The sequence below is a fragment of the Microcebus murinus genome, chromosome 9, assembly GCF_040939455.1.
Source record: "Microcebus murinus isolate Inina chromosome 9, M.murinus_Inina_mat1.0, whole genome shotgun sequence".
NCBI classification, from domain to species: Eukaryota; Metazoa; Chordata; class Mammalia; order Primates; family Cheirogaleidae; genus Microcebus; species Microcebus murinus.
In genome coordinates, this window is record NC_134112.1 from 59688503 (window position 1) to 59702266 (window position 13764).

General features: G+C 38.0%; 1 protein-coding gene and 1 non-coding gene across 4 annotated transcripts in view; one reads left to right on the top strand and one right to left on the bottom strand.

The window, feature by feature from the left end:
- Positions 1 to 13764, bottom strand: part of FBXL13 (F-box and leucine rich repeat protein 13) — a 232319-nt gene that overhangs the window by 23518 nt on the left and 195037 nt on the right. For all 3 annotated transcript variants that reach the window (XM_012747262.3, XM_012747256.3, XM_012747268.3), the window contains exon 19: positions 2000 to 2134. In XM_012747262.3, coding sequence (XP_012602716.2) covers positions 2000 to 2134 — 135 coding nt within the window. The remainder of the gene's footprint in view (positions 1 to 1999; positions 2135 to 13764) is intronic.
- LOC142873142 (U6 spliceosomal RNA) lies at positions 3737 to 3843 on the top strand. The gene has a single exon (XR_012921190.1). It is a non-coding gene; the product is annotated as a U6 spliceosomal RNA (small nuclear RNA).

Sequence of the window (13764 nt, forward strand, 5' to 3'; positions counted from 1 at the left end):
AGACTGTTTAGTTTTCTTCCTTCATATTTTTGCTAACTCCAAGTTTTTCCTGTTAATTTGTTTTGGTCATTATCTTCCACATTAGAGACTTTCCTCTTATGTCTGGTAATCCTTGACTGCCTGTTTACAATTAATGGTGGAGGACTAAAAACCGATTGGAAGGTCTGAGTACATGGTGTGGGGCTTCTCTACTACACGCTTCAGTGAAGGATGGTCTAGGTGGGTTTTGGGAAAAACCTCATTGTCAGTAATTTCAGGTCTTTTATCTTGGGTTAGTTAGAGTACCCAGAGAAGAGGCTACCAATCTCTTGCCTGGAGGAAAAGATCAGGCTTCCAAGTTCTGAATGCTGAGTTGGAAAAAGTGCTTGAGTGTCTCTGCTCTCAGTATTCAGTCACTTAATTGGCCCAGCAACCCTCTGTTTTACTATCTGTAGAGCAGTGGGTCTCTATCAGGAGTGATTTTTGCAGCCCAGGGAACATTGGGCAATGTCTCGAGACATTTTTGATTAGAGGTGCAGAGGGGTAGGTGCTTCTCATATCTAGTGAGAAGAAGGCAGGGATGCTGTTAACCATCCTACAGTGCACAGGACAACCCCCCACTACAAAGCATTATCTTGTCCAAAATATCAATACTGTCAGGGTTTAGGAAATAAATCTCAGGCTTCTGTTTGGGATGAGGAGGGACAGTTGCTCAGAGATGTTGAGTAGGGGAAGGGATTTCGTGATCTATCTACTTCTCAAGAATCTTTAATTCAGTCTTCCTTATTTTAGCCCCCCTCCCAACCCTATTTCAGAGCTATACTGCCAAGTTTGAAGATTGTGGTGTAAATTGGATTTTTTCCCCAGCTTTCTCTACTATTGGCTTAGGATTTAAAGCTGTCTCTGATCTGCTAAATTAGTTCATCTATTTTCAAGCTTCCAAAATTTTGTTGCTCTTATCTCCTCTCCTGTTTTCCTTATCCACATGGGCCCTCACTCTTCATCTGCAGTTTTGGTAGGGTTTCAAGAGGAAGAAAATTATATATATATACTCAATCTGCTGTATTAATCTAGAACCCAAGATCTCTATTTCTTGACATGGAGATATGCCTATGATATATTAAGAGAAAGGAAGCCAGGTTACAATATATTTCAGGGAGTATGATTCTATTCTTTAAAAAACAAGGCAAAACATAAGCCTCCTATAATTATTTACAATCTCTTTGGGCATAGAAAAAATTCTAGAAGAATAAGTATAAAATGCCAACAATGGTTATATCTAGGTGGTGGTAGGGCAGCAGATCTTTACTTTCTCCTTTAAGCTTTTATATGTAGTCCAGGTTTTTCACAATGAGTACATATTTCATTTGTACACTGATGTCTAGAAAAATTATCAAACACTTAAAAGTAAGACAGAAGATGATTATATGTCATTGTAATATCAAACTGGAACATTATTTAACAGGCCCACCTAAGGAATTCTATAGGAAATCATGCCATTGTTTAACATACTATTTATTATTAATTAAGGCCTCAACTCAATGAAATTACATGTTATAATACCTTGTTATATTTTTGTCCAGGACAGACATTATTGACATTTCTGGTAGTTAGTTTACCCCAAGGTTATGGTTTTATTGCCTTGTAGGACATTTACCAATTTTAGATCTAACTTAACAATCGTAATCCAACATTCTGTCATCAGTTCCTATAAATACTAATTTCATCAGACATTTTACACACTGGCTTTATCATTTTGCTGGTTTTCTCATTAATGAATTAAATAAATCTTTAACACATGAGAATTATGTTCTTACCTTTTGGAAAATTCTACTTTGACACAAATGAATTCATAAAACTATTTCCAATTTGGAGATAGAAAAAAAAAATCTAATGAATGCTTCAAACATGGCAAAGAAAACAAGTTCTATGATGAGTACAGCCCCTGGAGTGCTGTCCTGCCTGGGTTTCTTGGCAGTGCTTAAATTTGACATGTCTGAGCTCTGACTCCTGCACATACCTTTGGACAGCCAGCAATGTTGAGATACGTGAGCTTATCACAGTAAATGGACAATGTGTTAATAATATCATCTGACAGCTGGGTGCAGTAAGAGACATCCAAGAGTTCCAAGATCAGTGAGTTTTTGCAGAATCCCTGCAAGAAATTCCAAGGTCAAAGGTTTTTTTCTTTTCTTTTTCTTCATCTTTACTCAAATGTTGAATACATCTAGAGCCATCTTACCAATAGCAGTTTACTTGATATATTAATACATTTTAGTCCCTGAAATACAGATTTTACATATTGATATCAAAAAAAAGGGAAGACATACTACATCCAAAATCTCTTTATAGCAAAAGATAATTACACACCAGCTTAATAGCTGAATAATATTTAAATTCCTGCTAACAAAATTTAGTTTTCTAGAAGTTAGTGCTAAGGATATTTTACTTACTTAGTAATGATTAGAGTTATATTCAGCCAAATGAGTGGACGAAAAGAAATCTAGAGGTAAGACTAGATGGCAAACACTCCAGGGTTTGACAGTAGAATGTAATGAGAAAAGCACATTGTTTGGACTCAGACAGACCTGAGTTTTAATTTCATTTCTACCACTTATTACCTCTGAAATCTTAGCAAGTCACTTAACTTTTCTGAGCCTCAGTTTTCTCTTCTTTAAATTAGGGAATATTATACCTACTCTCTAGCATTGTTTTGAAATGTGAAAATGTTCATCTGAAATTTCGAGGGCTAGAAAAAGGCCTGGAAATCATTAGAAGTTCTTCCCTTCATATCAGCATTTCTTAACTTTCATTCCTACTTTTCATTATAAAAAGAACTGAGTGATAAGAATCCATGAGGAAATAACAGTTAAAAGTTTATAACTCAGCAGTTATACAAGGACCAAATGATTTACAAAAGTAAACTTAACAGTAATTGTAAAATTATATTAATAAATCAAGAGGAGTAGAAATTGGAAACCATGACCAATTCAAGATAACACTTATAAGGAAAGTCCCTCCCTCAAATTTTAAGAATTACAACTATTTACATGTGTTTAGTTACTCTAAAGATTTTGCCTCGTTGTGAAGCAGCTCAAGTTCTTAGAGTACTAAATTAGAGACCTCAGTAAATGATAGTTTACCATTCATTTTAGTTATAAATACTAGATTTTAGTAACCCGAGTGGATTAGGGTTGCTAGTGAGACATTCCTTATTTATACATAAAAATGGATGTCCATTGGACTACATGTCATTTTCCTCTCAGGACTGAGGAAAGGACCTGGGCTGCTGGATCAGTTCATCACCAGTGGGCTTCTCTCCCACTGCTTATGCCAATTTTCTCTTGTCTTAGCCCTAAAGAAGACTAGAAAGAACTAGTTAGCCAGCTATTTTCTTTAGCAAGTTAACAGAACAGGGAAAATTTTCAGGAGTGGCAGTTCAACATAGCAGATGAGACCAGAACTGTAGCAACATACAGAATAGGTTCAGAAGCACGGCTCTGCCACTGTCTGGGTTACTGAACCTCCCCAAGCCTCCTTGGGTAATCATAAGGGTTAATAGCACCCATATCCAATGGTGGTTATGTGGATTACATGAAATTATATACATACACACACACACACATACAGTCCTGATATGGCTCCTAGGAAAAATAGATTCTTTAGTTATCTATAAAGTTTTAAATACAGTGTTGAGAGGAAGTATGCACATTGGTTAATGCTTGGCACATAGTAAGCACTCAATAAAAATGAGCCAGTGTTTACTTTGGCAGCACATATACTAAAATTGGAATGATACAAAGAAGATTAGCTTGGCCTCTGCACAAGGATGACACACAAATTTGTAAAGCATTCCTTTTTTTTTTTTTCCCAGTTAGGTGGAAAAAGTTCAAAAGATCTATTGTACAACATGGTTACTATAGTTAACCAATGTATTGTACACTTGAAAATTGTTAAAAGAGTAGATTTTAAATGTTTTCAGTGCAAAAAATAATAAATATGTGAGGTAATAAATATGTTAACTAGCTTGATTTAACCATTCCACAATGTATACATATATCAAACATCATGTTGTACTCCATAAATATATAATTTTTATTTGTCAATTTTTAAAAATTCTAAAGCCATTAAAAAGAATAAAATAAATGTTAACTATTATTGGGATTTGCATATGACATCAATAATATAAAGATGTACAATTGTATTATACTTTGAGAAAAACTAAAATATATTTATTTAACCCCAAATCATCTTTTCCTGACCACAACACCCAACAGTGATTCCTCCTTTGATCTCATGAAGAACTTGTCTTTTTCAACTGATTCAGCACTTACAGTATTTGACTCATTCCTGTATTGTGCCTAACTTTGCATGCAAATCTGTCTTGTCTAGCAACCAAGTGATGGCAAAAATTGGAAGGAGCAGCTTGTCTGTCAGAAGACAGCTTGGAGACTGGAGGTGATCAAGCAGTGGGGGCTTGCTCAGGGTGGTGAGAAGCGAATTTCCCTTTGAATGATTGGCATAGGAGGTCTCAAATTGCAGATCCAATACACTTTTCAATAAGAATGCAATAGGTCTGTCTCGAATTGTCTGGAATTGTGCTAGCTTTTACATCCCCTTCCCAAGCATCATAGTTAGAACATAGTAAGCGCTCAATAAATACTAGTCTTCAAGAAAATTAAGTCAGTTTTAATAATGAATTCTTATGTTGCAAGGAGCAGGATAACATTGTTTTCTACTTTGAGAATGGATAGAATTCAAGGAACCAGAAAAAATTTAAATCAGGAAAGAATATTTAAACCATAAGAATAACTTATTGAAAGATGAAACAAGCTTTAAAGGGAGATTGAATGCTCTTAATGTCTAAAAATCCTCTTTGGTAGCATCTGCCAATGTCTTGGAGGGCTTGAATCAGTTCTGCTTTATGTCTTTTTATTTTCTGTGAAGCCAAACTTCCTCAGAGGGTTTAAATTTAAAAATAAGTTTAAAAATGATTACAAGGTCTCAGACACATTCATGGTAGCAATCTCATCTATGGAAAATCTGAGACACAAAGTTTGGTCCAAGGCTTTATGCTAAATCAGTGGCAGATCCAAGAACTAAAGTCAGAACTTTTCCTCTCTTACAATTTATATTTTCCTTAAGAGACATGTAAGTCATATTAAGTCTATAGGCATGTTTCAACATAATCACTCATGAATTCCATTTCCTCCCCTAGAGATAAGATTATTATAAGCAGTTCTGGGTCCAGTGCTATAGAATCACACATATATCAATGCTGTTGATTTTCTTTTCCTGGGAAGTGCTACACTAAGCTCCTTCCAAGTCAAAATCTTTTACAGTAAAGATGAAGAGAAAATGCAAAAATTATAGTTTGGCTTCTCTCCCATGTATTGGCCAATTTTGCTGTGGGTTAGCAATCTGGAAGAAAACTTTCATATCTCTTAGTGAGTTAAATCATTTTTTCTCTAGTGTCTTCTGAGCTGAGTCACAGTGTAGCGGCTTAATGACTACATTCCTAAATCGGGTATGTATAGGAGACTGAGTTTCACTCACATTTATTGACTATCATAATAATATGCTTTTGCCAAAATCCTGATTTAAACCACCTTGACAGGTGGCAGCTCTTAGCCTGAAAAAAACTTACTTCCTGGTACATACTAATAGCACCATCTCTTGACTGTTTGCCTCGTCAGGTCCCAATTAACTCTTTTGCAAAGTTAGAATTTTTTCCCCTTGTTTGCTGATAATTCTGGAAAAATCTTGTGCCGTCAAGAACCATTTTCTATGATGAAGACCATTTTTGGCTGCCTCAAAGGCTAAAACTCAACTTCCACAATTTTAAGTTATAAACTAAATACAAAACCCCAGTTTCTTGGGCCTCATGTGTCCCATGAGATGCAGAGCTACACTGCACCAAAGATGGTCTTATTCCCACTAGACACCAGAGCAGGCAGGAGTGGGTGGGCATGGCCTGGGCAGCAAAACTGAACTCTGCAGAGCTTGAGGCTGGGCCCTCCTGTTGAGATGCTGCTCCTGCATTCCCACCTCCTGCCTTCCCACCCACTATCTTCCCACCCCCTACATTCCCACTCCCCTGCATTCCCAGTCCCCTGCATTCCCACCTCCTGCATTCCCACCCCCTATATTCCCACTCCCCTGCATTCCCACCCTCCTGTATTCCCACCTCCTACATTCCCACCCCCTACATTTCCACTCCCCTGCATTCCCACCCTCCTGCATTCCCACCTCCTGCATTCCCACCCCCTACATTCCCACTCCCCTGCATTCCCACCCTCCTGCATTCCCACCCTCCTGCATTCCCACCTCCTGCATTCCCACCCCCCTGCATTCCCACCTCCTGCATTCCCACCCCCCTGCATTCCCACCTCCTGCATTCCCACCCCCTATCTTCCCATCTCCTACATTCCCACTCCCCTGCATTCTCACTCCCCTGCATTCCCACACTCCTGCATTCCCACCCCCTATCTTCCCACCCCCTACATTCCCACCCCCTACATTCCTACCCCCCTACATTCCCACCTCCTGCATTCCCACTCCCCTGGATTCTCACTCCCCTGCATTCCCACCCTCCTGCATTCCCACCCCCTATCTTCCCACCCTCTATCTTCCCACCCCCTACATTCCCACCCCCCTACATTCCCACCCCCCTACATTCCCACCTCCTGCATTCCCACCCCCTATCTTCCCTCCTCCTACATTCCCACTCCCCTGCATTCTCACTCCCCTGCATTCCCACCCTCCTGCATTCCCACCCCCTATCTTCCCACCCCCATCTTCCCACCCCCTACATTCCCACCCCTCTACATTCCCACCTCTTGCATTCCCACCCCCTGCATTCCCACCCCCTGCATTCCCACTCCCCTGCATTCCCACCCCCTGCATTCCCACCCCCTGCATTCCCACCTCCTGCAATCCCACCACCCTGCCTGGGAGACCAGGTGAGCAAGGCTTAGCTAAAGCCCAACCTCAGAGGGGCACACTGCTTTTAAATATGGAGAAGACACTGTGAAAGGGACAAGGGGTAAGGCCAGGGCCCCAAAACAAATAATTCCAAAGATACTTTCATGGTGAAATTTGTTACAGATTTATATGGTGATTTAGCTTCAAAGCAGACTCCACAGTCATCCCCAATTCTTCCCTGTGGAAGAAATGCCCCTTCCAAATTCCTGTAGCTTTTTATTTTTCTCATTTTCTAATCATATTATAGCTATTTACATAGCTATCTTCTGCATTGACGGCAGCTTCTAGAGGGCAGAATACATATCTAATATGCTTTTGTGGCCCCAACACCTGGCATGCAGAACTAGTTCAAGATAAGAGAGTATCCACAGGAAATAAAGAATACTTCTCAGCACAGGTATGAGGAGAATGAACTCTCATACACGGCCCTCAGAACACTAAATCCAGTCCTGTCACTCTATTCAATAACTGCCAGATGCAGTACACAGAGTTGGCTGAGACCACAGAGTTTGGGGGCCCACTGGCTTGGGTGCCAATCTTGCCACTAGAAGTCTATCTCTCTGGATAAATTACCCAACCTCTCTATCATTCAGTATTCACATCTGCAGCATGGGAATAACATGGTACCTTAATATGGCACCTACCTCACAGAGTTGTTGGGGAAATTAAGTGAGTTCATATGAATAAAACAATTGAACAGTACTTTGCACATAGTCAGTAAATATAATAGTAGCTAGTACAATTATTTGCATTCACTGCTTCTCTATGCCTCTGTCAAATTTTTAGAATCATGAACACAGTGGTAAAAATATTTCGAGCATACCCTTTCAATAAATGTATATTACTGTGCTTTGTATATTGTATATAGACATATACCTGAAAGGTTAAATATATTATAAATTATAAACATAAAAACAAAATGTATGAAATAAAAATAAATCAAAAAAAGTTCTGGAAGTTCTAATAGTTTCTTATCACAGTAAAATAGATTGTCTTGTTCATTTGCTAGAATAAATGGCAAAGAGATGCCTACTCAACAGCATACATGTGGTCATCAATAAATCTTAGTGGCTTACTGGGTACACAGATCCTTGGCATTTGGTAAAAATAAGCGAATTATTTTTAAAATACAAAATGTGACAGGTGCAAAAAAAGAAGGCAAATGGAGAGAAATTAAAGAACAGAAAGGGCAAGCAATGAAATAGAATTTATACTGGAAAAACTAAAAGAAAGAAGACCAAGAAAAGACCAAAACAAAATATTTTTGAATTATATTTGCTAATTAAAATTTGTTGAAAAAAATTCCAGAACAGTTTCAGGTTTTAGATTTTTATCTCAAAAATAAAAATGAGCCAGGTTGGGACTACCTAATGGTCAATCAGGTATTTTTCTCATGGCCTGTGGCATAACCCACATGTTTTCCATTTCTCTAAGTTAAAAAAAAAAAAAAAAAAAAAAAAAAAGGAAAAAAGGTTGCTTAGTGGCCCAATTACTGATACTCCTCCAGGGACCTCTGTGGGACAAGAAGGGCAGGAAAATAATTACTTTAGCTATAAAAATCAGCCTGAAAAGAGTCGATGGGTTTCTAGCTGCAAAAAGAACTTTTTGTTCTTTTTCTTATTTTTTCCAAAGAAAATGGCAACTCAGAACTTCTACTCCCAAGGACACCATCCTATGACTCTTCTATTATATTTAAGGATCTCTAAGAAATAATGAGTTCATGAATTATCAATACCTAATCAAGGGTGGCTACCAGTCTAGTAGAAAAATACAGGGCTTGGAATCTGAAGTTGTGTCTATCCGACCTGGAACAAGTCGTTTATCCTCAAGTTTCTTCATCTATAAGAGGAGAATGAAAATAACTGTCTACCTATCTCATTAGGCTTATTTAAAGAAGGAAGGAAAATGTGTACTCCAAAAGCACTTGGCAGATATAATACCCTATACAAATGCTGGCTTTTGTCTGTCAACAGTGAGCCAGAAAGATTCTGGAACAATCCTGTCTGCTACTTTAAGACCTGGGAATACCAGGTCTTACTTAAGCCTTCAATGTGATGAGGGCTTAAATTGAAGAAATATAGTTAGCAAAGTTTAACTGGAATTGATAGAGAGGGTTATTAGAAATCATAATATGGAAATATCATAGCTCCTGTGAGATGTGCCACAGGCATTCAGTTATGTTAGGTGAGGTACAATGAGCAAAGTCCAGGCATATCACATAGAAAAAGGATCAAAAACAAATTGGCCACTTAGCAAAAGAAGCATAGAACTCGTACTATTAGTAGGAAAGCAGAATTCTGATGTTTATTTTCCCTGCCTTTTTATTTTTGTCTTCAGACAATCTGACAGGTTTTGTTTAACTTTCGGCAAGTTTCATCCTACATACGACAAACTAATGTTCTAGGGGCAGCTGAAGGGGTGGGAGAGGCCTCCTAAGGATTATCTTCCTCTTAACACATCCTCTTACAGTTCTGCTCTGTGGATGCGCAACATCAAAATAACAGATGTGCACATTCATTTAGTAAGTTCAGCAGTGGTTCAGTTGTCCGAAGGTGGTTCTCCCTAGGGGTAGTGGGCAAGAAGCCAGGGCTGAGGTGTGGGGTATTCTCAGCTTCAGTTGTTTCTCAGATAAGAAAACAGGGTACCCATGACTCCAGTGTCCCTTGGAACCTTAAAGACTATGGGAAACTGACAAGATGTCAAATCCCACATCCTTTGAAGTCTAACAATTTTCCAATTCTTTTGAACTGCCTCTAAAATTGGAAACACACTAGTGTCAGAAGCAACAGAGAACACTGAGCTTATTTCTTTTGCTCACAGCCTTTGAAGAAAGACTAATGCCTGGATATCTTGGCAGGAGTTTGTGACTCCCAGCTGATTCCAGGTGCCTTGGTTCTCCTGGGGGTATGTTGTTCTATTACAAAGTTTAGGAAGTCATCCTTGGCATGGATAGCCATGCAGCATAGATTTCTGTAGCAAAGCTCTTAATTATTCCAGGTTTTGTGGAGGTTGCTTTTTCCACACGCTACCAGGTATGCACCCCTACCCTTAATTCTACCAGAGGAAATCCTTAGTTTCCACTCTCAAGACCTGTAAAACAATTCTAAACCCAAGACCCTCTGGGATCTTCACCATAGATAGTTCAGTCAAATATTTCCTATCAGTAACCTGGACTATTGGATAAGAAGAAGGACTTTCCTGAGCAGTAAGGCCAAGAGATAAAGGGTCCAAATGTCTGGATGTTGCACCTCCCCATCCAGGAGATTTCAGAGCTTCTGCTGCAACAAAGGCCAATAATTAGGGCCATTTTAAAAAGGAATGTTCTGTTTGTGACTTCCATTTCAACCCATAAATGTAACTTTATCCCTGGAGAAAAGGTGGAGTTATTGAAATCTCATATTTTGATAATTCCTGAATGACTTAATCTTGGAAACCAAATAGAAATCAATGTTGGTTTCTTTTTTAAAAAAAAGACTGTTGCTATGTGGAGTCAACACATTCTAATCCATCTTTGGCATTACAAGTCAGTGTGTGCCAAAGGCTACTGGAATCAATTTTGGTTGAGCACTACATGTTGGAATCTATCAACCGCTGAGAATGATCAATGAGAATCTTGCATAAACAACATTTTATAACTAGCTGAAAAATTTAATGATTCCAAGTAAATGTTTAAGATAAAAAAAGAGTCACTGGCAAGTAATCCAGTTCTTACTATGAGGGCACATGAACTCAACCCTACCTATACATTGGAGAGAAATATCCAGAACAGGCTGGCTGTAGGCCATTCTTGGGGAGGAAGGCTCTGACAGGACTGTTGCTGAATGAAGTTAGCAGCCCTGGCCTTTCTGACGTATCTATGTAGATGTTCTGCACTAGTTCTAAGCATTTCAATTCTCCAGCATGGATAGTCCAGGGTACAGGACTGAGAACTCTGTACTCAGTCCTTAAGTGAGAACTCAGTTCTCACTTAAGACTCTGCCTGAGCAGACCCACATCCAGAAAACACAAGACCTACTGAACATTCCTGCATCAGGCAAAGCCAAATGAACGCAACAGATCTTGTTCTGCTATTCTCCCAGCTATGAAGGAGCTATGATTTGTGCCACATGGCTGCCCCTTTCTGTCCCTTAGTCTTTATCCCTCTTCTCTACCTCCCTTTCTATTTATAAATCAAAATAAATCTGTTACTAAAGGTCAAGTAAAAAAGAAAATCAAAAGCTTATAATCTATGGGAATGGATAACAAGAGGTTAAAACACACTGATTAAAGGAGAGAATGTGGCTGGCAATGTGGCTCACACCTGTAATCCTAGCATTCTGGGAGACCGAGGTGTGAGGATCACTTGAGCTCAGGAGTTTGAGACCTGAGAGTGAGACCCCGTCTCTACCAAAAATAGACCCCGTCTCTACCAAAATTAGCCGAGTGTTGTTGCCTGCACCTATAGTCCCAGCTACTGGGGAGGCTGAGGCAAAAGGATTGCTTGAGCCCAGGAGTTGGAGATTGCAGTGAGCTATGATATGTCACTGCACTCTAGCCTGGGCAAAGCAGTATTAATTAAGTGCCTAAGTGGGTACATCCATATGCTAGGAATTCTACTTAATTAACTGGAATATGGGAAAATGTGTTTAAAATTATAATCCCAGTGAAAAACAATGACCCATTTTCTTTTTACCTGGCTTATTCTCTAGAATAACAGCAATTAACAGTGTTAATCCAGTGTTATAAATTTTTTAATTGTTCTTACATAAATTTCTTTAGTCAATTATAATTTAGATGCCCCTGAAAAATGTATTCATTCAAAGGAGTAAAAATGAGTACATTATTTCTTCAAAGAGCATATTCTAAACTATTTCCTTACCATTAGAAGCAATCTGGCTGTTGAGAGTACTTGGTTTTAGTGTTTAAACCCAAATAAATTATCAAATTATTACACTAAAAATATTGATTTTTAAAAAATTAAATATGTTAGTTTCTTATTTACCAAATAGAATAATAACAATAGTAAAAGGTAATATTTTTTACATACTCTGTGTCAGGAAGCATGCTAAGTATTAATACTTAGATGTGTTCTATCATTTAATACAACATAAAGAATATTTTATTATTATACTCATTTTCACAAGTAGGAAATCTAAGGCCAAGAGAAAGAAAGTATTATAACTTGCTGAAATTTACATAGCTTGAAAGAGCAAAAATTGGAAGTTCTTTCTGACTCTAGAGGAGATATTGGCAAATTACAACTCATGAGTAAAATCTGGTGTGCCACTTGTTTTTGTATGGTCCACACACTAAGAATGGTTTTAATATTTCTAAATGGTTAAAAAAAACCTCAAAAGAAGAATAATATTTCATGACATGCCAAAATTATATGAAATTCAAATTTCAGTGTCCATAAATAAAGTTTTATTGGAATACAGCCACTCTCATTTGTCTATAAATTGTCAATGGCAAAGTTGAGTAGTTGCAACAGAGAGACTGTATGGTCTGCACAACCTAAAATACAAATTATCTGGCCCTCCACAGCAAAACCTTACAGAAATGTTAACAAAAAAGCCGCCCAGAGTGCTAGCTCCCGTTTGTTTCACAATTGAGGTCACTATAGGAGCAATGAATTGTGAGACTAAGTGAATTGCTTAAGATCTTATAGCCACATAAGAGGCAAAATCAGGATAAAACCTAGGACTTCTGACAGCTAGACCCACATTTCCTATACTATATCATAACCTTTGCTATCAGAGAGCTAATCCACACACTTCCATAGGAAAAAGAGCCTTGTCACTTAAATGGATGATTAATTTTTAAAATTAAAGTATAAACAACAAGATAATTGTTTAACAAAGTAATTTTTATTATTTTCTTTGAATACGGGCCATCATTTGTTGGTTTTAGCCTAGAAATATACGATCTTATAGCATCTCTCTATATAATTTGGGTGTAATAAATACATATATATATTGACATATGTATATAATCTAATATATACTAAAAGTGTGTTTGTATATTTAATTTACATACATAATCTAGACATGGATATACATTTACCTATATTTATAAGTAAGCACATGTAATCTAACATATGCTAAAATGTTTATACATTAATTTATATATACTGTACACAGGTCCATATTTACATACATGTTTGGATGTAAACATACACACACTTTTCATTGTGTACATACGTGTCAGTCCTCTCATAGTACAACATAATGAAACCTGATTTTTTCCTACTAATAACTTTTCTTTTTTTTTTTTTTTTTTTTTGAGACAGAGTCTCACTTTGTTGCCCAGGCTAGAGTGAGTGCCGTGGCTTCAGCCTAGCTCACAGCAACCTCAAACTCCTGGGCTCAAGCGATCCTACTGCCTCAGCCTCCCGAGTAGCTGGGACTACAGGCATGCGCCACCATGCCCAGCTGATTTTTTTTTTTCTATATATATTAGTTGGCCAATTAATTTCTTTCTATTTATAGTAGAGATGGGGTCTTGCTCTTGCTCAGGCTGGTTTCGAACTCCTGACCTCGAGCAATCCACCCGCCTCGGCCTCCCAGAGTGCTAGGATTACAGGCGTGAGCCACCGCACCCGGCCAATAACCTTTCTTAATCAACTACCTCAACCTACTAACACCAAAATAAGCAGAAATTTTTGTCTAGCTTGCAAGATTTTCATTCACAGATAATCTGTATAAAAAATACTCATTCATATGTATGGATATGAGTTTAATGTATTTATAGCATATTTCACTCTTGAAAAAGGGAATGACTGGACCCATAAAACTGAAATGAAAAAAAAGTTTAAAAAATATA